Source organism: Takifugu rubripes, chromosome 7 (assembly GCF_901000725.2).
Source record: "Takifugu rubripes chromosome 7, fTakRub1.2, whole genome shotgun sequence".
Taxonomy (NCBI): Eukaryota; Metazoa; Chordata; class Actinopteri; order Tetraodontiformes; family Tetraodontidae; genus Takifugu; species Takifugu rubripes.
The window spans coordinates 12,751,402-12,777,746 of NC_042291.1; the positions used below are offsets into that span (position 1 = coordinate 12,751,402).

The 26,345-nt window shown below is 48.8% G+C and overlaps 4 protein-coding genes across 8 annotated transcripts in view; 1 reads left to right on the plus strand and 3 right to left on the minus strand.

Moving 5' to 3' along the window:
• Positions 1 to 1,206: 1,206 nt before the first annotated feature.
• c4b (complement C4B (Chido/Rodgers blood group)) lies at positions 1,207 to 11,652 on the minus strand. Its single transcript, XM_011605748.2, has 41 exons — positions 11,492 to 11,652; positions 11,151 to 11,340; positions 10,895 to 11,075; positions 10,749 to 10,819; positions 10,564 to 10,652; positions 10,411 to 10,493; positions 10,229 to 10,316; positions 9,927 to 10,050; positions 9,694 to 9,835; positions 9,508 to 9,620; positions 9,278 to 9,433; positions 9,033 to 9,200; positions 8,767 to 8,958; positions 8,431 to 8,574; positions 8,230 to 8,353; positions 7,623 to 7,694; positions 7,333 to 7,545; positions 7,144 to 7,258; positions 6,961 to 7,031; positions 6,747 to 6,886; positions 6,461 to 6,676; positions 6,002 to 6,053; positions 5,773 to 5,862; positions 5,460 to 5,666; positions 5,206 to 5,284; positions 4,937 to 5,129; positions 4,770 to 4,865; positions 4,451 to 4,613; positions 4,106 to 4,299; positions 3,882 to 4,040; positions 3,737 to 3,796; positions 3,578 to 3,668; positions 3,374 to 3,515; positions 3,208 to 3,298; positions 3,040 to 3,114; positions 2,865 to 2,967; positions 2,685 to 2,774; positions 2,488 to 2,592; positions 2,302 to 2,385; positions 2,095 to 2,227; positions 1,207 to 2,011 (listed from the first exon to the last, which is right to left on the minus strand). The coding sequence occupies exons 1-41, from the start codon at positions 11,560 to 11,562 to the stop codon at positions 1,870 to 1,872; spliced, it is 5,112 nt and encodes a 1,703-aa protein (XP_011604050.2). The 5' UTR covers positions 11,563 to 11,652; the 3' UTR covers positions 1,207 to 1,869.
• A 1,589-nt stretch (positions 11,653 to 13,241) lies between these two features.
• On the minus strand, positions 13,242 to 16,190 carry LOC101065132 (macrophage mannose receptor 1-like). Of its 3 annotated transcripts, XM_029838395.1 has the most exons (6): positions 15,884 to 16,190; positions 15,432 to 15,791; positions 15,344 to 15,358; positions 15,020 to 15,247; positions 14,700 to 14,948; positions 13,242 to 14,623 (listed from the first exon to the last, which is right to left on the minus strand). In XM_029838395.1, exons 1-6 carry the CDS (start codon positions 15,918 to 15,920, stop codon positions 14,262 to 14,264), a joined length of 1,251 nt encoding a protein of 416 aa, XP_029694255.1. In that variant the 5' UTR covers positions 15,921 to 16,190; the 3' UTR covers positions 13,242 to 14,261. The 3 variants fall into 3 exon arrangements, with proteins under 3 accessions (XP_029694255.1, XP_011604049.2, XP_011604048.2); XM_011605747.2 differs by lacking the exon at positions 15,344 to 15,358; XM_011605746.2 differs by having other exon boundaries at positions 15,020 to 15,358.
• A 151-nt stretch (positions 16,191 to 16,341) lies between these two features.
• rxrbb (retinoid x receptor, beta b) lies at positions 16,342 to 21,222 on the plus strand. 3 transcript variants are annotated; one of them, XM_011605745.2, is made up of 11 exons: positions 16,342 to 16,480; positions 17,608 to 17,675; positions 17,767 to 17,920; positions 18,023 to 18,202; positions 18,293 to 18,453; positions 18,536 to 18,665; positions 19,014 to 19,140; positions 19,217 to 19,258; positions 19,341 to 19,432; positions 19,503 to 19,608; positions 19,686 to 21,222. In XM_011605745.2, the coding sequence occupies exons 3-11, from the start codon at positions 17,794 to 17,796 to the stop codon at positions 19,831 to 19,833; spliced, it is 1,113 nt and encodes a 370-aa protein (XP_011604047.1). In that variant the 5' UTR covers positions 16,342 to 16,480; positions 17,608 to 17,675; positions 17,767 to 17,793; the 3' UTR covers positions 19,834 to 21,222. The 3 variants fall into 3 exon arrangements, with proteins under 3 accessions (XP_011604047.1, XP_011604045.1, XP_011604046.1); XM_011605743.2 differs by having other exon boundaries at positions 16,351 to 16,489; XM_011605744.2 differs by lacking the exon at positions 16,342 to 16,480 and adding an exon at positions 16,518 to 16,727.
• fhod3b (formin homology 2 domain containing 3b) overlaps positions 20,498 to 26,345 on the minus strand; it is a 56,998-nt gene continuing 51,150 nt past the window's right edge. Inside the window, exons 20-27 of the mRNA XM_011605742.2 lie at positions 25,839 to 26,021; positions 25,569 to 25,688; positions 24,867 to 25,028; positions 24,601 to 24,791; positions 24,332 to 24,524; positions 22,875 to 23,061; positions 22,635 to 22,796; positions 20,498 to 22,555 (exon numbers count right to left, since the gene is read on the minus strand). Coding sequence (XP_011604044.2) covers positions 22,473 to 22,555; positions 22,635 to 22,796; positions 22,875 to 23,061; positions 24,332 to 24,524; positions 24,601 to 24,791; positions 24,867 to 25,028; positions 25,569 to 25,688; positions 25,839 to 26,021 — 1,281 coding nt within the window. The 3' untranslated portion in view covers positions 20,498 to 22,472. The remainder of the gene's footprint in view (positions 22,556 to 22,634; positions 22,797 to 22,874; positions 23,062 to 24,331; positions 24,525 to 24,600; positions 24,792 to 24,866; positions 25,029 to 25,568; positions 25,689 to 25,838; positions 26,022 to 26,345) is intronic.

A 26,345-nucleotide genomic window follows, 5' to 3' on the forward strand; every position in this document is an offset into this window, starting at 1 on the left:
AACATTTGGAATCAAAACAATAAAAGGACTGTCACCAATATTAAACTGGGGTTTTATCCAAAAGTAGCTGAGACGTGTTCCTTTTAGGATCATAGAGTTTGAATGGTGCAGCTGTTGGTTCTGAACCAACTTGTCTCAACCTTGTCACGTAGGTGCAGTTTTGATTGAATCAATTCCTGCCTGAGAATCATGATTCAGCTGGAATGGCTCAACACTGCGAGTATTCAGCGCCAGTTCGAGTGGACGGGAACCTCTCGCCATATGAATCAGCCGTCTGTTGGAAGTAATGAGATGTAACAACATTGGAGTTATGTAAGTGACCAAATATCAAGCGGATTTAAGGAATGGTCTGTGAGACCTCTGGATCTTTGACCAGGGGGCCACCCACCATCCCACCTTTTGTAAACCACATGAGGAGAATAATATTAAGGGTTTAACGCAAATCAGGCAGAAATGCCATTTCACCTCAGCTTTCCTGCTGAAAAGACATCTATGAAAGCATTTTAAAGCTATATATACATACTGTATATACAGTACACCCAACAAATAAAACTCCTCTAGCAACATCAGTAGGAGGATTACGCAATCACATGTTGGATGACCTTTAGTACTGACTGCAACCATTTAGTTAAAAATGCCCAAACCTTTCAAACTTCTCTTCTAATGCACATTTATTACTTTGTCAACATGGTTGTGGGTCAATTTAAAAAGCTAAAGTAACTTCTTTGGTTAATCAGAATGCCGTAGATTTTTGAACCCCCGTCCTTGCATACGAGCAAATACTTCTTTTTTAATGACACCAACGTGGCTGACATTTTTTTATGCACCTTTTTCCTGCATTTTTCATTAAAGTTATAGCTGCCTTGGTATCAGGAAGAAAAGTGAGTGATTGTCAGGGTAGCCTGGAGCGGATATTGGGTGGTCCTGTTCCATCAGAGCCTCCATCTGCTGGCAGTTTCACTCCACACCTTCCAGCACCGTGGACCACCCTCAAAGGGCTGACCCTGCGCTGGCCTCTAAAAGAATGACTGGAGGTGCACCTTCTGCAGCTCAACCTAACAAAACACACCTGGTGGTGCAGTTCAGACTTCCTCAGAATGATGCTGAGCAGGCACATCAGGTCCGTCAGAGGTGGTGAGGCTGTGGGGCGTTGCTGTCACTGAGCGAGTAATAACGCATTTATTACAGTTCAAAAAGCCACCAGACTAGAAGGTAGAAAATCTTTTTTATTTATTTACTACATGAGCGGTTACCGTCAGCTGCTCAGAACTCACTAAAATGAGATTGTGTGGCTTTTTTTATGTTGCTGTAATGAACTGTCCAGATGCAGGAGCTGGAAACAGTGGCAGCACTGATCCGGCTGTGATTGAAGTGATGGTCAGTACTCCAGCGTTGCTTATGTTGGACCCGGCCTCAGAGATTGGAATAATATACTGTAAGTGCATAAGCCCTCGCCTGTTCCTCACCACCCCACCCTCACAGTATGAACCTCACCCCCACCCAAGGCTCCCTTCCTTCTCCTTTTTTTTTACCCCCTTTCCTTCAAAATTGTCTGCAACATGTCTAAGTGGAAAATCCAGCTCCTGTCCAACTGGGCTGCTTCGTTCGTGCATTTGGGAACCCCAAACTACTCAACCACTCATCTCTTATTCAACACAAGGATGTTGGATTACATAAAACAAGTTATGAGGATAGTTTTATTTAAACATGAATTATTAAAGGCACATTAATAGACTGATTGCAAATCACACTATCAATTGTGGGCTGGTAGGAGGAGGAAAAACACAGTGATGTGAGCACAGCTCAGTGCTGAATACAAGAAACAAGCTACAGACTGAAAAGGAAAGAGCAAATTCAGACTTCGCTGTCTCACTGTCTGCAGCCATTTAACTTGTACTCGGCTGTAAATGCAAAAAACTCTTTACAAGCTGGTCTGTGTGCCGATTTTCCGCAGTTGATTGGCAGAGGCTTCCTTTCAACCCAAGTGTTTGACTCCAGCAGATACTGGATCCTGCACGCAAAGGAGGGGGTTCAAAACCAGAACAATCGCTGTGCAAAGACACGAGATGTGTCACACGCGGAAGCTTCACTCACATTCCTCTGGAGTCCCTTGTGGAGCCATCTTTTCCCATGATCAGATACTCTTTCCCCAGGTCCAAGTTGGCTTTGCACTGACCCCTCTTCAGAAACACCCGGACAGAATCCACTTTCACTGAGACGTCTCCATCTGAACAGAATATTTTCATTCTGTAGTATGTAATTGCGTCAATGCTATAAGTAGCGTGATGGGAGTTTACTCACGGGTTCTGAGCACATCCTTTAACCTCGTCTCGTACACCTCAAAATTACTCTTCATGGAAATGTTAAAGACTTCAACGATATAGGCTGAAATGACACAAGAGCATCTCCTCATTGAAGGATTCTTTTGCATGTGATTTGAGGAGTAAGATGGGAAATTCCTATATTTTTTAAGGGCTCTCTTTGTACCATAATCCACAGTTGGTATGAAGCAAGCATGCTGCAACCGATCACTCTTCTTGATGCGCTGTCCACTTTGTGATTGGAAAGTGTTTTTTAGTTTATGACAAGGTCCTAAAAAATTGAAAGATATTTTAGATAAATCTGAAATTTGGCTACTCAGTTGGTTTCCCCCTCCCCCCCCGGTTTTAGGAGGGATGACTTACTTTCTGCACACTGGCACACATCCTCTGAACACAGTTTGGAGATCATCTTGCTTCGTTTGGGGGCAGAGTAGAAGACAGTGCACTGTATACCTGCAAGAAAAGCAGCCGCAGTCCATAAAGATGCACCAAAATGAGCATTTAAGCTTCCGAAAAATTGCCTAAAATGAATTGTGATCTTACTTGGTTCATAATAATCATAAAAAACAGCTGCAGCAGGCTGTAAGAGGCCGACAGGGACTGTCTGTTGCGCGTCAAAACTGATGCATTCCTCGTTCTGAAAGAGCTGCAGCAGAAGATGTAATTAAGTTTGAGCAACAATGATGACGTGCACACACAAACGGTGCTTCAGTCCCACCCGATTGAAGTAGATCAGCACTCTTCCATGAGAAAGCTCATAATGGGAAATGTATTTTTCAGGTTTTGCTTTCAGCTAGAAGGAAAGAACCAAAGACCATTAAGTTCCATCATATATTATTACTATTAGATCGTGTTTCAATATCCAAAACAAACGGAGGCCAGCTACCTTGTCCATGTCCTGAGTTTCAACCTCGAATCCGCTCAGAAGTGTGATGTCAGCAATGGCCATTCCTGAGAGGTTTCTGTGGACGCTATGACTGCACAACAGAGCAGAAAACATCCAGACACACAAACACAGCGTCGACACCGTGGCAGAGATCTCACCAACTAACCTGACACAGATGTGGTAGGTGACTGTTTCACCCGCGGCCACGCTGTTGTCAGCGTCCCTCCTGTTTCGAGTCCCCCCGCTTGTCTCTATGTTCTCGATGCCCGTGTACTCATCGTAATAGTTATAGTCGTCAATGATTTGACCTGTGGAGGAATGTTCGTGTTATTTCCTGTTTGTGATTAGTTGGAGTCTGTCGTAAACTCACCTGTGTACTGAACCTTCCCCTCCACCGTGACGCTGATGGACACCTTGTTACACTCACTCTTCGGTTGCATCAGATAGTAAGATTTTAAAACCTGAAAATTGACATTAATGGATGGGTATTTTCTGTACCTCTATTTTCCAGACATGAATTTCATCTTACTTTTAACTTGATGTTCCCATTTCCCGTCAGATGCACCTTAATCTGGTTCCCTGCAAATTTCTGCAACGACCGCCAGGGGAGGGAGGGAGAGAGGGATGAGAAGTTGAATAATTTAGCAGAGAACATTTTGGATGGTGATCGGTACCTTCAGGTTCGTTTCCACGCGGCTTTTCCTGTTCTCTAGCTCCAGCAGTATGACATCATTCCTTCCCTGGACGGTGAACTCTGCCACTGCGTTCACTTCGGGAGGGGCAGACTTCGTCAGCGAGTACTCCGCAAGAGCATCCAAAGCATTGAGGGTGTCCTGGACAAGAAGAAAGTGTCAGAATGTCTCTGAGGTAGTTGAATGAATCTCAGGTTCTTCATCACCTGAGACGATTTGAAACCTCCGAGATAGTTTTCCTGGGTGGTTAGCCAACAGGCTATTTGGTCTGAAAACTCAATCTTCCCAAGTTTCACTGCAGCTAGAAGGGCGTAGGACGTGCTGTCTACTGTAATGGCTGTGGCCGCCTTCTGATTGTCCAGGCTTGGGTCAGTCGTCCACAGGTAGCAGCCATTTTCCCCTGGAAATGAGAAAACGCTCAAGACGGTTCCGAGCGCACATACATGAGAGAGGACTAGCTAACAGAATGTTGCTCAAGTAGACGTCCAGTCTAAAACTGATCTGTGTTATTCTCGTGAGCAGTTCTGGTCGGTTGTTTCCATTTGACCTGCCTCTCATTGCCAACGCTGTGAGTTTTTCCCAGGAGGCTGAGTGATCCGTTTCCTTCGGTAGACAGACTGCGAGGCTATACACTGTTATGGCGACGGCGTAGGGATGGTTGAGCTTCTCCATTTGTGACAGGAGGTAAGTCGTTGCTCTTGCAATGCTTACATCCTTCAAACAAGTAAACACAAAGTTGGCTTTGTTTTGTGGAATGCTTGGTAGCAAAGGCAATAAAAGCATTGCTACATGGCGCAAGATGATTAGATTACAGCTGAACGCCAGACTGAGTGACTGGGGAAATCCCAGAACTCTTTTTTATCGTCTCACCACTTTATCTTTATCTTCAGTCGACAGGAACTGACGGGATCGGTGAAGAGCAAGGGCTATGAACGCCGTCATAGATGCTTTCCCATTTTCGCCATGCTGCGATGAAAAACCGACGCATTTAAATCAAATGTCATTATAAATGAAAACAGGTCAGGAGTGGCGATTACCAGAACTCCTATGTTTTTGACTGGATGCGGGTCACCAAAGGAGCCGAAGGCCTTCTGTACAGACAGAAGGTACCTGACTGAGTGTCTGATCTCCTCTAACGGCACAAATCTAGTTTTCCTGCCCTGCAACCCGATGGCCTCACCCTGACGCTCTGCTATCATTGAGAGAACTTTCACCATCAGTGCAGTCATCCTGTTAAACAGAAGGCATTTATGAGATACAGGCCAAGCTCAGGCCTACTTTATGGCTGGAAGCATTGAAAGCTCACCAGTTACTGTATGGCGAATCTGGGAATGTTCCATAAGCTCCAGATGTTTTGTCTTTCTTTCCTAAAATGTGTATGTAACCTGGTAAAGAAAGTAATGCTTGTTTAAAACACTGCTAGTTCACATCCACAGCACCATTTTAAATTCTGTTTGGTGTTAGAAAGTTATTTTTCCCTTCTTTGTTTGCGCTAACTTTATTCATTGCGTTTAACCTTTCAATATAAACAAGGGTTTAGCTTAACACCCGCTGGCCTACCTTTCTCCAGATTATCAAGGGCTTTATCTCTGGCGTTAACGGACAGTTTAGACCACTGATTACTCAGGTCAAGGTAGCGGATGGCTGAAGCTGTAGGAGCCAGCTTCACCATGGTCTGCTCCAAACATCCAGTCGGTAACACGATCAGTTTCGCAGCCTTCTCAGGAGACAGGAGGCTCATTGCACGTGGGAGGGTAAAGCCGTCCTCTGTCAGAGAGCAACACAAGGGCCCGTGAAGTGTGTGTGTATATATGTGTGTGTGTGTGTGTGTGTGTGTGTGTGTGTGTGTGTTTGTGTGTTTAACAGCACACACCTTCTGCTGTGATAAAGATGTTTGATTGAGATTCGGGGACTGTTTCATCTGGTATCGTTCCATCGAGGGTGATACTCTGGGCGTTCCTTCCTGAAAATACACACAAGCGAACATTTATTCAAAAGCAGACAGGAAAATAAAATAGCAAGAAAATCACAGTGCCACCAATTAATAGAGCAAAATAACATTAAACCATATAGTGTATTTAAAAAGCCCCGCAAAATCTTACCGTTCAACTTATAAATTCTTGTTTGATCTTCTCTCTTCTCTTGTCCTTCTGTCTGCAAAAAAATTGGAAAAAACTAAAAATACAAATCAATACCTTTCCTACATTTTGACATTACATGCAAAAACAGTCAAATGTCTACAACAAATAATGACAAATACAGGAATATTAATTTGTCACTTCTTCCATATATATAAAAGAAAAAATAGCAACATTTTACTAATATTATACACACAAAAACAATATCTGAGGTTTTGAAAACCTTATTTTAGTAGCCCCCAATTTCATTTGTTCTTAGTAAGTTGTACAGATTTTATTTAAATTCTTCAAATCCACTGTAAGATCTTGATAAAGTTGTGCAAAACCAGCATGTTTAAAGTCAATCTAAAGTTTTATTTAAGTGTCCACGCAACACTTTCATACTACCAAAAATGACCAGAAGTTAATTTAATACTCACTCACCCAGACATTTAAAGTCTTCTCCACTGCATCTATCCCCATGTTGTTCTCCACATCATAGAGGCGTATTTTAATGGGGATTGAGCCAGTAACCATGGGAACGGCAGAGAAGGAGACAAACTTGGAAGACTGCGGCTCCACGGCGACGTTAACAAAAGATGTGGAGGTGGCTGAACCGGGGGAGCAGAGCCCCTCGCTCTGTTCCATGTGAACTGCCAACTACAAGGGTGCAGAAGACAGATTTTAACCCTCTGCCCTTCAACTTCCTGTCGACATCAGCGGCGCTCACCTGTATTGGCTCCAAGCCATAGTTGTAAATAACTGGTGCGATGCTTAGTTGCTCATATTTCCTGACAGAATAGGGCAGTCTGAGACTGACAAAGGTATCCTTGAAGGCCCTGATATCAGTTGGCTCGGCTACACAGAAACCTGGAGGACAGAAGAAGGAAACTTGTTTAATGAGAAGAAAAACAAATCCATGAGCCACAGGCCATTGTTGTCACCTGTGGCTGCAGACAAAGTGATGACCTGAAGCTCCCATGTGGTGATGGAATCAGGTAGAGCCAAAGTGTACCTAAAATATCGGTTTTTCCTTTAATCAATGCAGCTTCAAAGGGAATGGGGAAAGGGGGGGGGGGGCTACAAATGGTTAGTTTCCAAGGTGGATATTGTGCATTTTCACTTGCCTTCCTTTGTCATTAACATCAAATTCCATGAAGGCAAAGCTTGGAGGGAAATATCGCCGGATGTACTGAGCAGCCGAGTCCAAAAAGAACTCCTCGATCTCATCGACACTCGCAGCTGTGAGCGAGAAAATAAAGTTTTTGTAATGTACCTCTGACCCCCCAGGTGCTCAAACAGGTATTACAGCTTACTCCTGCCCAGCCCCTTCCTGGCATCCTCCTTCATCTTCTGCTTCCGCAGATGCTCTCCTTTCCTGCAGCAATGTAAGAAGACCTCCACACAGGGAGACTGTCCCTCCATCAGGGAGATCCTCTGCGCTCGCTCCTCACATGTCCGCCTCATGGGGATGAGAGAAAACCCCTTGGCGCAGCATTCTTGGAGGCTTTTATCTGTATAATTGTACTCTGAAGGAGACAATGCATAGCAAAAGCTCATTGAATCATCTTATTTGTTATGTAGCCTTATAGTGATGAGGTCCTACTCAGGCTCAGCATTTCTTGCTCAAGGTCTATCGAGCGCTTGTGTCGGCCAGGTTGCAGTTTGCAGTCAAGACCTGGAAAAGTTGTGTAAAATATTTACAGTTGTTATACAGTAGTTTTTTGGGTTAATGCAGAAACAAAGGAATCAAATCTCCCTCATTACATGTGTACACTTAACATAGGACATGCAGGCAGTTGGTGTGGGTGTGAGGTGTGTTTGTTGTTTTGACAGATTCATTAACCTTGTTGTCATGGTGCCAGCTGGGGTCACAGTTCTCATTGATCAGACCCTAACATGACCACGAGTGTGGTCCAGCGATAGTAACAAGGACTAAATGGTGTCATTAAAGTATCTAAATTAAATGCGGTGTCTGAGAAATGTGCCTTAAGGAAGTGTATCCAATGCATCAGACGTGACTACAAGGCTGTTTATCAGAAAGCTTTGAAAAACTTCACTCGCTCCATCAGCGCAGCTACTGGGCATGATTGTCCTTTGATGTAAATGTGCGAGGCGCTTTATGCTGGTATTAAATCAACCACCACTTGTTATCTGCCTGCAAATGTAATCTTCTCTGTGTCTGGCCCCGCCAAAAAGCTAACAGCACTTACTCGCTTTCCATTCAGACTGAGAGTGAGTCACAAAAGACAAGCCGGCCTCTGTCAGGACACGTCCAGGGTCTGCTCCCCCGCTGTAGGAGCAGCCGATGTCATACGACTGCATGGTAGAGAAGACCTGCGCACGGGGAGCAACAGCTCGGGTTTACTGTGTTGTACAGAGGCATGTGAAGCAAGGGTAGGGGATGCTGTCACCTGCTTTGGGGTCAGTCTGTTGTCAGCATGGAGGCCGTAGAAGGCTTTATCTACAACCAGCAGCGCCACTCTGCTGCTCTGCCCATGTAAATCAAATTCCACCACAGAGTGTGTTGCAGGCCTGAAGGGCCCTTTCGGTTCAACCTAGACAGTGAAAACATTAATTTCTTCTGTACATCACCTTGATTACGATAAAATCCAATCTCAACTAGACGATATCTGTAAGACGTCCACTCGCGTCCTCACTGAATATGATTTAGAGCAGTGGAAGATTGTGTTATGCTGGTTTACTTCCTGTCTGCGCTGGCTGCAGTCTTATCTCCTCTGTTTACTCACCTTGACATTTATCTCACATTTGTCCCTGACTTCCACCCACACTGAGTCAGCAACGATGTTCCCGTTCTGATCGTAGTAGTACCCTATCAGACGGAAGGATGGCACCAGATCCACCGTTATCGGCAAGATGTTTCTGACTGAGAGGCCGATTCCGAGAGAGCCTTGTTTTCTCAGGACCCCGCGGCTCAGGACCTACACAACAGATGGGCTTAAAGGCTTTCTTCCCTAAATGGAAGTATATATGGATGCTCCCGAACATGCCTCACCATGTAGTATATAAAGCCCTGCGTTGGGGGGTTGATGCTGTTGTAATCTACAGTCAGTTGGTCCCCCACAGAGTAGATCTTGTTGGCGTAACTCAGGTAAAGGTAGCTGCTGCTGGGAGACTTTGCTCTTTCAAAGACTTTCCGCTGCTGAACTCCATCCGCTGACACCTGGTGAAGCCACAGTGACGGCGTTAAACTGGGTTTGAGGGAGGGAAATGTGCCGTTCCATCCAGTTCTCCTCTTACCTCCACGGTGATCTGGCTTACACTGGGGATGTTAAACACAGTCGACACTGCCCCCTGCTGGTTGGTAGGACCTTGCCAAGATTTCTTTGAAGTTGACACTGTGATGTTTACGGGAACTCCGGCTGCTGCGGAGCCATCAGGGAAGCGCAAAATGGCCTGCAAGAACCAAGTGCAACAGATTTTAGAGTCCAACCTGCCCCACTCGTGTGCACCTCTGTGTTCACACTTACCACCACATCTAGCGGATATCCTGGGAGGAAGTGAGAGCGAGTGCGGGAAAGGTCGATGGTGTATTTCTGGGACACGATAGGAAGGTAAACCTCTGCCTCCTGCATTTCACCACCTGGACCAGGACATACAAATGTTTATGGGAAGTCCAACGTTTAGTTTCTCGCAGGAAAGGAGTGCAACTTTACTTTGCACATTGGTGACGATGACTCTCAAATAGAGCTGCGACCCTCTTTCCTGCAGTTTGTTGAGCGTTTGGTTCATGTGCTTTCGGAGGTGCAGGTCTATTTCCGTAAGCAGGAAGGAGGCGCCTGCGGTTCCATCCTGAACCTGCAGGAAATCAGTGTGTGAAGTACATGTGAGGAGAGACAAGTTGAGTGGGAGACAAGTTTAGATCTGGAGACGTTGGACGGGCCCTCACCGAGCCAGTCAGAACCATTCCTTGGATGATGGTGGGCTTCCTGGTTTGACCAGACCCGGTGTCCTTGTCCACCACTCCAAAGTAGCAGTGGTAAGCTCCTTTAACAGTCTCACCATGGGAATATCTACAAAAGACGAATTTGGGGCCTTGTCAGTTTTTTAGTGCCTAATTGTGGAAAAGATTTGAAAACATTCTGTTTGAAGTCATGATGTCTATATCTAATGAGCTCAGTATCCTGGAGATGTGTTTGCTCTCACACATGGACTAAATGAATTTTGGGTTGTTTCTCTGCCAGAACTTACGTGGCCGATATGCGTAAATCAAAGTCTATTTTGGATAACAGGATGTAGCGCCCCCTCGTGGCGATGTTCACTTCAAAGCTGGGTAAAACTGGAATGTGTAAATAAATAAATAAACAAATAAAAAGTAGAATCAATGACACTTAAACAGGACATAACACACATAACTAACGGATTCCGCTCACCAAACTGTTGGACTTTAAACTCTCGGGACGCCACGTTCTCTTCGTCGTCGTCATAATGGGCTGTTATCTTCCAAATGCCCAGTCTGTGGAAACATCACGTCATTAGTGCACATTTGATTGATCTGTTACGTGCTTTAAGTCTGTCGTGCATACTTAGAGACTGCTGGAATTGGAAATGTGCCCTTGAGTATTCCTCCTCTTGCACTTTTAAGGGTCTTCATGATCTTATTTCCAGCTGCATTCTGTCATCATTATTAGTTATTTTAAAAAGGGGAAATGCAATTTCCTCTTGTTCCAAAATTCTCTTAATTCCCGCAAGTGAGAGGAGATCTACTCACAAACATGGATATGTGGAAGACTTCCTGAAGAGGTCTGAAGGTGTGGTCCAGGGTAAATATCCTGTAGTTCACTACAAGTGGAGAGCAGAGTAAATGACTTTTCACATGGATTTCACTTTCTTTTATTTAACATTTTTCACTGTAACCTTTCTGGTCGGGGTTGTAGATGGGCTGGTCGGTCTGAATGAAGATGCTGCCCCTGTGTTTTGACACCAGAACCCTGGTTTTCTCCCTCTGATTAAAGGAAGAGCTCTCTGCCACCAACGTGATGTAGGTGGGCCAGCGTTGGGGATCTTTTTGGAGGTTTGTCAGCCTTGTCCTATCCAGCTGGAAACGGAGAAAAAGATAAACCTCGCAGCACCTTTTGAATGATCATTATTCTGAGTGGAGGGGCCCTCTCACCATCAGCTCAGCGGTTTGAACCTGCCCCATCTCCGTGAACGAGACAATCTTCTTCCCGGACAGGAGGGCGTTGTTGGTTTCATGCTCCAGGTAGAGAGTGATGGGCCTGTGCAGATGAGACGGTCCCATCTGAACAAACACCTTCTCGTTCACCCCCACGTGGAAGACTCCAGGAGCCGAGATGAAGAATCTGCACGTCACAGGTGAAGAGTGGAAGGGAGGATGAAACGACTGTTCAGAATCCGGTCTGAGTCCATCGTTTAACAGGTTTCCAAAAGGTGCTGATGATACATTAGCTGTTCGCTTTGGAATTGCATCAAAGGAGCCGTTTCTATAGTTACCTAGCATCCTTTGCACACTGTGACTTCATGACCCCGATCAGCAGCAGCACGGGAACCGCCAGGAACTTCATGTTGCCGCTCAGAGCTCCGCTCCGCTCTGACCGGCAGACTGGCTGAAATCAGCTTATCCACCCCTTTATTTCTCAATCACTGGAGCCTTCTGCCCTCCCCCTGCTGTCCACCCGGTCACGTTGTTCTCAAAGGAAATCTAAAACATGAAACTCTTTTCTGCCGTCTCCAGAGTCCAACTCAGGCTGCTTCAGGACTTGAGTGCAACCGGGGGAGGAATTATGCGTGTTTTTAAATGCAAAAATATTAAAAAGAGACCTGCAGCATTAAAAATGGCAGCATATTTTAGCTGCTACCCCAGCTTTGTTTGTTTATATTTCACAATCACTTTCTGGTACCCATTGGCCAACGAACCTGCCTGTTTTCCCCCAGATCATGTGATTTCTGAGAAATCAAGAATTCTTTTTTTTGGGGGGGGGGGGTGGAGGGGACTGGAAATTGCTTAACAAAAACAAGTTTATTCTTCTTGCGCTTCTGGTTTGTTTCGAAAGCCCCAAAACAAATAATGTCGTGTGTGTTTTCCTCGCAGCCAAACTGAATAAAAACCAAAAGAGTGACAGAAAACCATGAGACAAACTCCAACTTTATTTCTTTCCTCGTTCACAGGTCGCAGGTCACAGGTCATAGGTCACAGCAGACGAATAGTGGTGATATTAACAATAATAACGATGCATTTTCTTTGTGAGGCACCTTTCAAAAAAATCAAAGACACTTTGCATTATAAAAGAGAGGAGAAACACTGAAAAAGACACTAAAACAATCAAATCTGGAAACAGATGTTGGACGTTAGTGTTTCACAAAGGTCACAAAGTAGAATAAAAATATTACCACATGTTTATCAGCTCGTGCCCCCCCCCCCAATAATACAAGGTTACGTAACACACAGGTGACTCTGTGATCAAAGCCCCTTTGAAGTTCGATTTGCCCTCTGGGCACCAGTGCAGTCTTCCATCACCACCCGTCTAACTCACAGTGAGAGGACGTCAACGAGAGCCGGGGGCATGATGTCCATCCACAACTCCTGGACGCGGAGTCACACAAGAATTGCGTTTGGACAATCAACACCAGACTTCCTGTCAAACCTGCGATGGGTAGCTCCCGGATGAAACCAGGAAGATTTGAGGAAAATCGCATCCGCTGGTCCAAAAACCTGCAAAAGACCTGCAACTGCTCCGAGACCAAAGACAAGGGTCAAAGGATGGTGATTAGACGGGTGTGTAACTACGCTACAATACACACAAACTTGTTTCTCTTGATCGTCACAGAGTTTGAACGTTTTATCTCCTAATGTGTCACATAAAGACGATAAGCTGACTGAATACTCACGTGACGAATCACCAATACTTCAATAATAATCCCAAATATGGTTTCTGCCCTTGTCTGCAGATTAAAGCTTGAATCTAAGGTTCTTTAGCTCAAGCTCCCTCTCTGCTGCGACCGTCCTCGTCCCTCGCTCCTCCAGATTGCACGTCCGTGTCCCCCTCTGCGTCTCTCTCTTCTGTCCATCTCATTTCATGCAGGACTGGGGTTACCTAAGAGACCCGGCCTCAATGGAGAAAATCCCTCCTTTTTTTTTCAATTAGCTGTGAAAGTGACAGAAGGGAAGAAGGGAGGGAGGGAGGGAGGGAGGGAGCCACCGAGGGGTGAAGGGGTGAAGGATGCAATCGGGTGTGACAGGCAGAGAGGACACAACTGCATTATTTATTTAAGATTAAATTCCACCAGTCATCAGGGTTAATAAACTAGGTTATTTTATTGTTCAGCATTGCTTCACAATGAAACTTGTTCAAAAAAGCTAAAGATGGACACGATAAAGCAACGTCCAGGAGCTCAGAAGACACCTGCGGCTGTGCCTTCCTGTCCCGAGCGCCTCCTAAACAGCAACTGCTCCACACTTGTGTCAGGGTGAGGCTGCGTTACACTGATCCCACTCATGGCTGCCGCCATGTTAGCTACAAATGCAGGAGGCAGTGACCAGCGGGGACGTGGCGTGGGAATGTCCTTGGGGGTCAGGAGTGAGGGCGAAAGGGTCAGAGGTCAGAGCCAGCTGGACAGCACACAAGAGGGGACGGGGCTGAGAAAAGACATTAACATTGAACCGATGGGAGAGGCCCTGGTCGCGCATGTGTAATGGCCCGTGGTAATTGACAGGTGACGGGACCCTCATTGTAGACGCGGACGCCGTGATCAGAGCGGCGGCGGGTTCTAAAAGACACACGCTCGCTGGCTTTTATGGTCGAATGTGGTCGCTGCAATCAGCAGTTTAAAATGCAGAAACATCACAAGAGGCCGAAACACAAGCCCGAAACCCGCTGGAGATACGTCGCTGAAATGATGTAAAGATGACATCATTCCCACGCTTTTAGGCACGGTGCGGGCGGGGGCGTGAATGTGCGTCCGGGCTGCTGCCAGTGAAGGTCAGGTCAGCGGGGGCAGCTGGCGGGGCCGTTCGCAGCGGCGCTCAGGTGGTCGAGGAAGGACAATCGGGGAGGTCGCGCAAATGGTGTGAGTAAGATGCAGATTCACGTTCCCATGAATGCACACGCCCGCGGACAGCATGTAAAAAACGTCTTTAATGAAATTCAGTTAGAACAAAGAGGAAGGCAGCTGTGTCCTCGCAGCGTTGGAACGCGGCCCCGTTCTGGGTCGACTGTCCCGAGTCACAAACGTCGTCCCAGAACAGCTTTCCGGGCGTCAGCGATCATCCAGCACAAGCGCTGCAGATGAAGTTCAGCCTCTCCCCATCAGGTAAGCCCACCCACTGCTGCCCCCCAGTGGCCTGAACAGCACCCGTCACCCGGCAGCCATAGTCCCGCTGGGGTCCCTGTCCTGGGGCCCAATTCTGGTAACAGCCAGGAGCCGAAGTGGCCCAGAACCAGAAGTTGAACAGGCAGGTGTAGCGCAGACCGGTCCACACGTGCGGGGAGGTGGAGTTCTTCACGATCGCGGCCACCTTCTCCTGAACGTCCCGGGTGGTGATGTGGACGAGGTCCACGTGGTTCTTCCTGCAGTAACTCAAGGCCTGGATCCAGGTCAGGTTCTCCCGGATCAATATGAGGTTCTCTTTAAGACAAGAGGGATTTTAGTGAACTTTACAACGGACCTTCGTTGCAAATGAGAAAAAAAAAAAGCTTCTCACCAGAGCGCACGGAACCGCCTGTTGGTTGAGAAGGTAGCCGCGCTGTTGTCACCTCAGGGGTCGGCGAACGGGTCGCCCCATCGGTGGCGTTTGGCGTGAGCTGGCTGACGGCTGCAGCCTCGGACGAGGCGTTTGTGGAGGCCCAGACGGTCAGGTGAGTCCATATCTCGACCGCTGTAGTGTTGCGGGTTGTTCTGGTGGGCTCCTGGTCGCTGGTCGCAGCTGTGGTGGTTGTGACGTATTTCCTTGCTGTGAAGACGAAATTCACCCCATGAAATCAGGAATGTTTCTAATTCAAGGTCGGGTGGACAGAAACTCACCCCCACGACAGACAAAGTGGTGCCTCCTGCCGCACCTCAGGTCGTTCCACTTCCCCTGGTCACTGAACACGGTCACCACGCAGTCCTGGCCCTTGAGGTAGTTCGGCTGGGACGGTTTCCAGTGGCGGAAGGACGCGGGGCTGCCGTCGGACCACCTCCAGGGGTCCTTGAAGAGGCCGATCCAGACAGTCTGGGAGGCCGACGCTCTCAGCGCGGCTTCGTTGGTCTCTGCTGAGCGCACGATGACCAGATCAGACAGAAGGTCCCTGCAGTGAAGCTGAGCGTCTCGCCAGGATTTGGCCTGGCCGACCAATGTGTACCCACCCGTCCCGCCAACGCCTGAGGGGCAGCGTTAAACCAGATTCAATCCCAGCATCCAAATGGACTCAGATCCCAGCGTGCTGCTACTCACCCTGGCAAAGGAAGCTCCTCAAGGCCGCACAGTCGCTCTCGAACCACCGGCCGCGTCCGTCCATCGCCGCACACCCGTCGCGGCTCTTGTTCTGGGGTTCCCCAGGCCCCCAGTTGACGTAGTCCAGTATCTGGTCGGGCTGGGACCAGTGCCACCTCCACACCCGTCCGTTCTCCAGGCCGATCCAGGCTCTGGTGGAGTCATTTAGAGCCGAAGCCATCAGATGGTTCATGTCGGAGAGGTTGTGAACTGTGGCTAAATCGCCGTAAAAGTGTCTGCAGTAAGTTTTTGCATCGTCATAGCTCTTTGGATGCGTAATGAGGTGAAAATCAGAAGAAATCAGCGCGACGGGGCACATTCCTGCAAATAAAATAAACATTTGTTACACACACACACACACACATTCATTGATTTATACAATTACACAACAAAAAGAATGAGATGAATCAAACCTGAGGTTATAAGTAGATAAAAATGGATCCGCTTCATCTTGATGGAGTTCTCCCCAGACGGGTCACATAAATATGAGGCTAAAATGAGGTTTCTCTGACGGAAACCTGCATGTGTGTGTGTGCGGCGCAGAGGTCAGAGCAAGAATGCGTCCTCAGAAACACACACGTCGAAGCAGTTTTTCAGGTTCCAGCTTTGCCTGTCTTACATGATCCACTGTCAGAGATGCGTGTGAGCAACTGTGTGCACATGTGCAGCTCCAGAGAGAAGCTGTCAAAATAAGAGAAAACTTCACCAAAATGCCAGAATATTCGGGGTCCCCCCTGCTCAAACATATATTTCGGGCCCCATCTCAGATGCACCCTGGATGTGATTAAATTAGAGGTCAGGCTTTCTTGCGGGAGTGTCATATGACAGCTGTGTTTTGGGTGGTTCTGGGAGGCTGAAGCCGTCCTGGCACCGCTCCATCATGGCCTGTAAACAAAAACAGCACCAAGTTGAAGTAAATCGGATTTAAGTGTCGCCCTCTCGTCCCCTGCTGATCTCCACACACTGAGCACAGCGACACGCGTTCACACCCCCCCAACAATGCGTCGAAGGTGTGTCTGGTAAGTGATTCCTGCCTTTAGATAACCGTGAGCTATTTAGTCAACAATTACTGCTTCGGACTATCACCGGGAGCCGTGCACAAATGCTAATGCTACCAAAGCATTAGCTTTGCTCGCCTTTTGCAAAGTTAGCCGTAATGTCCAGCTAAAGCTGCTAGCTCTGGTTTATAAGACGTTCCATGGCCGTCGAATTACCCAGCTCTTCGTTTCCTGGCGATTAACCTTCTAGGCACATATTGTGAGTTAAAACTGTAAAATTTGCATTAACTTTATTGACCCAGTTTGCTAAGCTTGTGGCAAGCAAAGCTAATGTTCACGGTGCTACGGGCTGCTAACGTACATGGATCCGCAGCTAGCTAGGTAGCTAACAAACCACGAAAGCCGAATCTGTGCGTTGTTTGTGCAGTGTTTTCAGTATTTTACAGTCGCAACTGTATAATTTGATCACGAAAAGACAAACGGAAGCTCTCTTTTCAAGTTTTGCAGACAAAGTTTCCGTAAAATCTTGTGAAGTTTGTCACGTTGCACAGTAACGAGCTACCGTCAACAAACGACCCGTGCGTTAAAATAAAATCAGAAACTGCATGTCGAACAGTTTATTATTGTGTGTTCACTAGGTTTCACATTCGTGTGCCTTTTGTTCGGCCACGTTAATCGGTGTTGGTGAACGACGCTAAACGTGCCATAAAAGTGGTTTAATGGGTAGCACGACTATAACTAGCTGCTGGGGGGAATTCCGTACACAACGTACCAGATCGGTTTTTATTTCATTAAAGTGTCACGAACAGCTGGAAACGGGCCAAGCTGATCCAAAAAAAATGTTCGGACAAAACTAATGAGGGAAAGGCTCCATTTTATTAGCCCCAAAGAAGAAAACCCCTACAGCTGTCTGACATATTTAGATGGCCGGTTACTGTATCCAGGCAGAAAAGTCGAATTTTTAATCGGCTTCATTCACTTGCACTTGAATTGGGTTGTACTTTGAGACAGTGAGGAGGTAAATAATTGAGCCTGCTTTGATTTCAGCCCAGTTAAGGTTGAGTTAGGGAATTCAGTGTTATCCAGTTTGTAGCCATGTCACCACAGCAGCCCACCAACATCTTGGCTTCTCCTTTCAGTTACCAGCTCCTCGCTTAAATCGCCTGTCTCGGCCTCGTTGGGATTCGGATCCATCAGCACCAGTCAGGTAAGGCCGCCCCGCGTGCACGTGGCTTGGATTACGTCCACGAGCTGGCGGATATGACCAGTGTTTCGCTGTGGCTGCGCTCTGTTTCCAGATCTCTTCATCCACGCCACCGTCAGGGATGCACTCAATTAGCAGCTCGGAAGATATCAAGCCTCCCTTCGGCTTGAGGCCCGTGCCGGCTCACAGCCCCGGCCTGATGATGTCTCAGAAGCGCATGTGTGTCATTTGCGGGGACCGTTCTTCTGGTGAGTGAGACGGTGGTCGGCGCCCGCGTTTCCTCCACGTTCTGCCCGGCGAAACGTCACTGACGCTCTCGCCCTTTTCGCTCGCCACCTGTGTCTCTTCAGGGAAACACTACGGCGTTTACAGCTGCGAGGGCTGTAAAGGTTTCTTTAAAAGGACTGTGCGCAAAGACCTGAGCTACACCTGCAGGGACAACAAAGAGTGTCTGGTGGACAAACGCCAGCGCAACCGCTGCCAGTACTGCCGCTATCAGAAGTGCCTGGCCATGGGCATGAAGAGGGAAGGTAACTGAGCCGGCGTCTTGATTCGGGTGGGTGCGTTTCTGATCCGGCGCCCTCCCTCACTGCCCTTTCCTCGTGTTTTGCCTGACGCAGCAGTCCAGGAGGAGCGCCAGAGGAACCGAGAGCGCGAAGGGGAGCTGGAGTTCAGCGTCAGCGTGAACGAGGAGATGCCCGTGGAGAAGATCTTGGCGGCGGAGACGGCCGTGGAGCAGAAAACCGAGCTGCACTCCGACGGCGTTTCCGCTGGCAACTCGGTGAGTAGATCAGCAGAGACGGGGACACCCGGATGTATAGAAATCTGCTTGTACGTTCGTCTGATGTGTTGTCTGCTTTCAGCCTCACGATGCCGTGTCCAACATCTGCCAGACTGCAGACAAGCAGCTGTTTGCTTTAGTGGAGTGGGCGAAGAGAATCCCTCACTTCTCCGAACTACCACTAGAGGACCAGGTCATCCTCCTCCGTGCAGGTGGGAGCCAACGCCGTCCGCGTCCTGCTCCAACAATCCTAAAACTTCACATTTTGTTGTGTAGCCTCGAGAGAAAACGGAATATTTACGTGTATAACAAGCCAGACATTCAGTAAAAGCAGATTTGGAGTGTTGGCTTTCCCCTGGTTGGACGTAGACGCGCTCGGATCCGTCCTGAGGTCGAGGGCAGCCGGACGGGAGCGTGCTTCCATTTTAGCGTGAAGTCCTAGCGAAATCTGTCACAACGCGGCGCTGGGGAAGCTGGCGTGCAGCCGCGGCGGCTCTGGCTTGACCACGTGTTTAGCGTTGCGCTGCCGACTGACCCGCGTTTGATTGCGTCATACCTAGGCTGGAACGAGCTGCTCATCGCGTCATTCTCCCACCGCTCCATCAACTCCAAAGACGGCGTCCTGCTGGCCTCGGAGCTGCAGCGGGACAGCGCCAACAGCGCGGGAGTGGGAGCCATCTTCGACAGGTACGGGCGCCGCGCGGAAGCACTTTTACACGTGGTGAAGCGGCGTCTTAAACGAAGCCTGTGTGGTTTGTGACAGGGAGAACGTGCAGAGCGCAGAGGTCGGGGCCATCTTTGACAGGTAATCGGCTTTTCTCCCCTTCAGCCCCGGTCGTATGATGAAGACTCTGACCTTTTAACCTGCTCCGTCTGTCCCCGCTCAGGGTCCTGACCGAGCTCGTCAATAAAATGAGAGATATGCAAATGGACAAGACGGAGCTCGGCTGCCTGCGGGCCATCGTCCTCTTCAACCCAGGTGCCCGCGCACGGCCCACGCCAGGCTTGTCAGCCAGAGATCGGTGCTAACCGTCAGAAGTGTTTTGCAGATGCAAAAGGACTTTCCAAATCCAGCGAGGTGGAGCTGCTCCGAGAGAAGGTCTACGCGTCGCTGGAGGCCTACTGCAAACAGAGATACCCGGAGCAGCAGGGAAGGTAACGCCCTGATGGGGACCGGCCGCCGCACCCGCGTCACCAGAGCTCAACGCCGCTTTTGTGTCCCTCCCTCACAGATTCGCCAAGCTCCTCCTCCGCCTGCCGGCGCTGCGCTCCATCGGCTTGAAGTGCTTGGAGCACCTGTTCTTCTTTAAGCTGATCGGTGACACACCTATCGACACTTTCCTCATGGAAATGCTTGAAGCCCCCCATCATTTGTCTTAGATAGGACCCGCGTACTGTGGTTAGGTTTAGACGGCTGAAGTCTGGGAAGCCGGAGTGGGACTGAAGTGGCACTTTAAGTTTTTTTTTGAAGATTTGTCAAATTGTCTCACCAACGCCTGTGCGAAGCCGCGTCAGCGCAGCACAGACTTGCTCTTTAGACCAAACCCAAGGCTTGGCACGATCCGATAGCTGGTGCTATGTGTTCAAAGTAATATCAGACCGTGGTTTTAAAGAGGTATTTTTAAAGAAAAAGGAGAAAAAAAAACAGCGTAAACTTGACGTTTTCCTCACAGAAGCTATAATCTGGACATCTGTTTTTATATAATCTTTTTAGACACCTTAAACTTCAGCCGTTTCCCCAACTGAAGCTGACCTCCGTGTTTGTGTTTGACAGGAAGGCGTTTGGGGGGAGTCGTCTCTTTTTATTTTTCTCTCATTTCTAATTTGAGCCAGATCCAAAATGCTATGAGTTGAGTGGGGAAGCGTTCTCAACCGCATCGCTACGTTTGTTCCCGTCACCCCGAGCGCACGTCTGCCATCAAAGGAGGCTTTTATTGGGAGGGTTCGGCCATAATTTCTGCTTTTCAAATCTACAAATCCAATCACGTTGTGGTTCAGAACTAAAACGCGCTACAAAACTGCCGCATCTTTGGGGGTTTTTTTGTGTTTTTTTTTTTTTTTTTTACTAAAACTAACCTTGAATAAACTCCTGACGGGTGACGTGTCAGGCGTTTGTACGTTGGTGCTATTTCTGAGCTAATTTGAGGTTATTGATGCTGACACCAAACCACACACCTAAAGAAAATATGCAAAATTTAAGAAAAAAATATTCCCTTATAAAACTTTTTATGTAGCAATATACAATGTAAACTGAATAAAGCTTTTTCTTGTCTCTCATCCAGGGCTTTTACTAAGTAAATCACGTCTGGTTGAAAGGGAAATAGTCCATTTTGTAATTTATACGATTTTGAGGTACTGTGCAAACAAATGTTCAGGGAGAATGTACATGAATGAATTAGAAATTGTGATCAGGAGATGCAAATTCTTTTAATTCCTCGTTTGTGGCCCTCGTCTTGAAGCTTGAGCTGGTCCGGAGCCAAGCGCGTCTCGGTTGCACTGGATTTGCTGGGACTGTTGAGCTGCTTTTTAACTTTAGTGCTTTTTGTGCTCGGTTGTGTTTCCCCACCTCGCCCCCCCTCTCGTGAGTAGCGGTCCGGCCCACCTTAGCCTCTGCAGTTTACCAAGGCCAGCCCTAATTGCAGCTCCGCCGCGCCCGTCGACACGCAGGAGGTCGGAAACGCCGAGGCTGTCATGAAGCGATCTGCTCTTCAGCGTAAAGTGACTTGAAGCTTTGGGTTGTGTGGACTGAAAATAAAGAGACTTGAGGTTTCCTGTTTCTCTTTCTTCCTCCCAATGTGTGACTTTGTTTGAGACAAACGACACGGCGCCAGAGCGGGTTTGAAGGAGCCTCTTTTTATTGTAGTTTAATGGGCAGAGGTGCAACAGAAGCTGCGGCGGAAGCGCGCCGTGTCCGTACGTTTGAGCGGCGCCGTCTGAAGGCTTGACTAAACCTCGCAATGAAGGTTCTGCAGGGTTGATCATAGACGTTTCATCAGTCTGAAGTATCAAAAAAGCCACTCCCGACCTCGCACCTCTGAATTCACGGCTTGCTCCTCTTAAATAACCTCGGAATAATACTGCTTTAGTCTATAATACACTATTCTACACACGGAGACGCGGACAGTCGTGGAAATGTGGCTTCGCTTCACTCCTCCTGCGAACGCCGAGTTCTTCGCCCCATAAATACTCGTTTTCATGCTACAGGTCGAGGCTAAGGTGCTGGAGAGTTAAAGTCTGCTGGTGCGCTTCCTGGACTGGAGTTCGACCACGTTCTCTTTAAAAAAAAAACAGGAGGAATTCCGACTCGAACATCAGTACGGCGTTCCGGGAGAAGGCAGCTACGTCATAAATACGCTAAAGTCACCAAACACGGGCGGGAACGTTTTGACAGGACACGTTAGGAAATACTGGATGAAGACGGGTCACGGCTCAGGCGGTGCGCGGCTTTCCTCACGTGCACATACTCCTCACGTGCACACCTGCAGTGACGTCGTCTCCATATGTCCCTGAAACGTCTGAATAAATAACCGCGGCCGGGAAAGGCACTCGGAAATGTGCGGCTGCACCTGCACACTGACCCCGACGGGCGGCGTCGCCTGGTTGTATCCATGGCAACCGAACGGCGCTCCTCTGAATGGGATGAGAAGTGTGCTACTGCGGAGATGCGTAGTGGTTCATCTTTTCACATTCCATCGATCCTCAGCGTCCAGTGCAATTGTGTCCCGTCGGAGCACCGTCTTGAGAAGCATCAGAAACGACCACAGTAGTAACGCCACGTGCACGTTTAGCCCTTCCGTTGGCGGAGGCCGCGGACGCCGACGCGCGTCAGACTTACAAATTTCGATAAACGGTTTGTGCAGGTTGGAAGGATGATTGCGGCTAAGCTTTGCGATGTTTTTCCCAGCGGCGGCGCTCCTCCGAAAACGCCGCTTTTGTCCGCTCTCCTGGAAGAGCAAAGCGGTGGGCTCGACTCGACTAAAATGGGAGTCGCCGGTCTGGACGGGGGCGCTTCCGAGGCTTCACACCTGCATCTCTGAGCCGCTGGACAAGCCCAGAGCGTTGGCCTCCTCCGGGGTCAGACCGTTCTTTAGCGTTCTCCTCACTGACGAGGGCAAAGAAACACACGTTACGTTGCTAATGTCCGCTCGCGCTAACGTAGCCAACCTGCTGCCGCCTCTTACGTGACTTGCGGTTGACCCGGGACCGTCTCCTCTCCCGAGGCTGCGTCCGCTGGCTGGGTCCCTGAGTGGCCGACCTGACGATCCTCTCCATGATCTCGTCGGCCGTGTCGTCGGCGCCGTTCAAGAGGTCGTCGCTGGCCGGGCACCACGGGGCGACGCGCGCTAAAACGACAAATTGTAGACACTGTTGCTTTCTGACCTTCTCAGACAACGTCAGCTGGTCTAAAGAAGGGGGCGGACCTCTGCCGCTGCCGGCGCGGGTGCGCGTGCGCAGGCCCGGCACCGTGGACGTCCCGCTCTCGCCCTCCCGCAGGCCGCTCCTCAACACCGCCTTCATGCTCTCGTGCTCGGCTGCTTCTGCAGCAGTCTGGATCCCCTGAGGCTGGTTCTCCTGTGCTTCTGACGAGGTGCCGCCAAATTTACCGCTCTGGGACGGAGAAGAAACGGGGTTTATAGATTTGATGGTGAAGGTGAACCTCGAGTTTCCACTAAACGAAGGCAGCTCGTTAAAACGATGCAGACAGGCAACGTTGCAAACACGCCGCTGGCACCAAACCCGTCAGTCGGGATCAGGCGCCCTTTGTTAAACGCACCACTTCCTGTTGCGACATCTCGGTCTGCTTGAACGTTAGTCACAGCAAATGTCACGCACATGCTTTTCTGTGCACGTAGTTACCTGACTATCATCCTCCTCACTCTAGATCCAGGAAGTGGAGAGGAAAAATGAGAAATATGAAGGGTGTAAGTACAAGACACAATAGCGGCCAAAGCATCTTTTATCAAACGAAGGATTCCTTCAACAGATGACAGAAGTGACACATTGCTGTTGTTTACCAGCACAAACGGTCGTAAACAGTTTTTTTTTTTTAAGGCGGAGCTGTTTGGTCCACTTTGACCCAGTTTGTGTCTCTGGTCCACCTGGAAGTGTGGGTCTCGGTTTGGTTCACAGTCTCGCTCTAAATGAACCATCCGGTGATCCAGAGAGGAAGTGAGGATGGAAAGCAATGCATTGTGGGTAGAAGGAAAAGTAATTTAATAGCAAAAGGCTGAAGAATAACAGAGGTAGACAGAGTTAAATGAACAGAGGACTATGTTGAGTATATTATGCTCATTTAGGGGCTGGATTTCCAGTTTTCAGTCCTGATCACTCAGTGAGCTGTTTTTTTCTTATTTCCTGTGGTGATTTTGGCAGTTTCATCAGTGTAAAAGTGAACTAAAGTAAATTAGAGTGTGAAATTAGGAGAGTCCTCCAGACTGTCGTAAAAGCGTCCTATTCGGCCCCTTTTCTCATTCTACGATGGTTCAAGCCGTGTGATAAGCTCCGGTTGGGTCAGAAGAGGCCTCCTGCCAGGCCTCCTGCCAGGCCTCGCCGCGGCGTCCTGCTCCTGGGGGTCTGAGGGACGTTAATCACACGGAAGGGTGTTTGTTCTGGACGTCTCTCAGCGCTCTGCAGCTACAGAACCAGATACACTCAAAACAAGCAGCTGCCTGTTGCTACTGTAACCCAGACGTGTGAGTATGGAGGTACGCTGCTGATGTCATCACAAATGCACGCGGATAATGACAGCAGGGCTGGACACACAGCCCCGTTGGGGGGGGGGGCTCACATTGCTGCACCGAACCCGGGGAAGTCCAAAGCTAAACAAAGAGAACATTATGGAGTGTGTGACTGGCTGCTGGTGGTGAGGAGGACTTACGTCTGTGATCATTTTCCCTCTGGTCTTGTTCCGCTCTCTGTGGTTGGCCCGCTTCAGTTTCTGCTGGAGCACGCGCTCCCTGGTGGTCCGGTACTCCAGGGCGAATTCGCTCAGGATTTTGCTGAAGCGGTGAACGCTGACCTCGCGCGCCGCGTACACCGGGTGGCCCAGGAACAGGAGGAAGGCGTGGAACCTGCGGACACGCAGCGATACGTCAGGCAGACCCGGAGAACCGCAGGAGAACCTGAGCAAAAGCCGGCATAGCGGACCTGTTGATGATTCTTCTGTGTACAATCTTCAGAATGATGATCCTCTCTGCGCAGTCTTTGAGGAAATCGGACATTTTCTGCTTCAACGCCGGCTTCATCTCGTGCTTGGCTATGACCTTGAGGTGATCCCACGATGCTTTGCACCGCCGCTCCATCTGGACCAGATTGTCCTGGAGCTGATCAAAGTCCACCTAAAAAAACCCAGTACAGTTCCTGTTACAGCCGAAGCTGCCAACAGACGTCAGAACCGCCTTTTGGAGGCAGACCTTGGTCAGGCGGGTGACGGCGCCGATCTCAGAGTAGAGGTCGCTGCTGTCTGGGAACTTCTCCACCACGATGGCGCAGACGTGATGCAGCAGCGACTGCTTGTGCACGGTGTCCTTCACCTCTGGGACCTTTTCCAAGTAGCTCAGCTCAAAGCCTTTAGCCTAGAATGCAAACACAGCCGCAGAGCGAGATTAGCTGAAATGACCAAAACTGGAGCCCAAAAGCCGTCTCCTCGCCCTATGAGTGTTCTTCTCACAACAAAGCTGCTCTCAAACGATCACGGATGATACGCTGTGATCCTTACGGGATTTCTGGATTACAAGGCTTTCTGAGAATCCTAAATACAGACATTGTGTATGAAAACTCCAATGGTCTTGAGGTTCCTTCACGCAGAGGAGGACAAGAGTCCCGTGGTCGGCTGCAGGGGGCTGAAACCCAAGCAATGGTGGGGGAGCAATCAGCTCCCCCACCACCCCCCAGACGGAGCCAGACTAAACAGAGGCCACGACGAACACTTTTACTGTAGAAGGACGGCGCAGACAGGCAGTCAGGCGAGCACATTCTCGTACGCACACAGAGCCCACTGTCATCCTCGCCAAATAAATATGTTGGCAGGGGAGCGGGAGAAGGAGCGTGGGAGGAAATGAAGCCAGTAAAAGAGACCTGGGGGGGCCGGGTCATTAAGGGGGCCAGTCACTCACGTCAGTGCTGTTGAGGAAGTTCCCTATAGCTAGCAGCGTGGTCAGGATGTAACGGAGGGTCTTGTTTTTTTCCAGCTGGTCCATCCCTTCCTTCAGGTCCTGCAGGGGCTCTGCCACCTCCTGCAAGAGCACGGAGAAGCAGATGAGCATCAATGACTATTCAATGATGTCCGGGGCCCAAGACAGCTCATAAATCCAGCTTTTACCACGGTCACTACAATGACTATCTGTGCTGTTCTATCAGATCTATGACTCTAATTTTTTGGTGACCTTCTCCATTAGCTCGTAGTCCATCTTGAATGCCCACAGCTGCAGGCGGGCCGACAGCTCCGTGATGGAGGAGAGGGTGAGAAGGAACTGTTCGGCGCTGCCCAGAGGAGTTTCAGGGTTGAGCAACTGAGCCTCCTGGATCCTCTGTTTCTCCTCCTCTGTGGGGATCATTGTCAAGATTTTCTATAGAAAGGAAGAAGAAGAATCAGGAAGTGATACTTGCATGAACAACGGGTTGCTTAGATTTCTGTGTAATATGCAAAGCAATTGACTCTGTGTGTGTGTGTGTGTGTGTGTGTAGAAAAAAAACAGCCAAGAATGTGCTGAAGGAGATTCTCTGAAAACTGCACAACAGCAAAATGAAGCAACTCTAATCACCATCTAATGTCCTTCTAAATTATGGGTTAGAAAATGAGCTGAAAATATGCACGCAGAGGCTAATTGGAATCACCGCTGTGCACGGCAACGGCCAAAAGAAATCTGGCCCGGCGCGACCGCAAGTGAGCG

Coding starts and splice junctions, on each gene's coding strand:
- rxrbb (XM_011605745.2), top strand. CDS start 17,794: ATGCACTCAATTAGCAGCTCGGAAGATATCAAGCCTCCCTTCGGCTTG. Junction 19,259..19,340: donor GTCGGGGCCATCTTTGACAG/GTAATCGGCTTT, acceptor GTCCCCGCTCAG/GGTCCTGACCGAGCTCGTCA. Junction 19,609..19,685: donor TACCCGGAGCAGCAGGGAAG/GTAACGCCCTGA, acceptor CCTCCCTCACAG/ATTCGCCAAGCTCCTCCTCC.
- c4b (XM_011605748.2), bottom strand. CDS start 11,562: ATGAAGTTCCTGGCGGTTCCCGTGCTGCTGCTGATCGGGGTCATGAAG. Junction 6,887..6,960: donor CACTTTGTCTGCAGCCACAG/GTGACAACAATG, acceptor TCTGTCCTCCAG/GTTTCTGTGTAGCCGAGCCA. Junction 2,775..2,864: donor TTATGATTATTATGAACCAA/GTAAGATCACAA, acceptor CTTTTCTTGCAG/GTATACAGTGCACTGTCTTC.
- LOC101065132 (XM_011605746.2), bottom strand. CDS start 15,920: ATGAAGCGGATCCATTTTTATCTACTTATAACCTCAG. Junction 15,359..15,431: donor GAGGAGCTTCCTTTGCCAGG/GTGAGTAGCAGC, acceptor GCTGCCCCTCAG/GCGTTGGCGGGACGGGTGGG. Junction 14,949..15,019: donor CCACTTTGTCTGTCGTGGGG/GTGAGTTTCTGT, acceptor TCGTCTTCACAG/CAAGGAAATACGTCACAACC.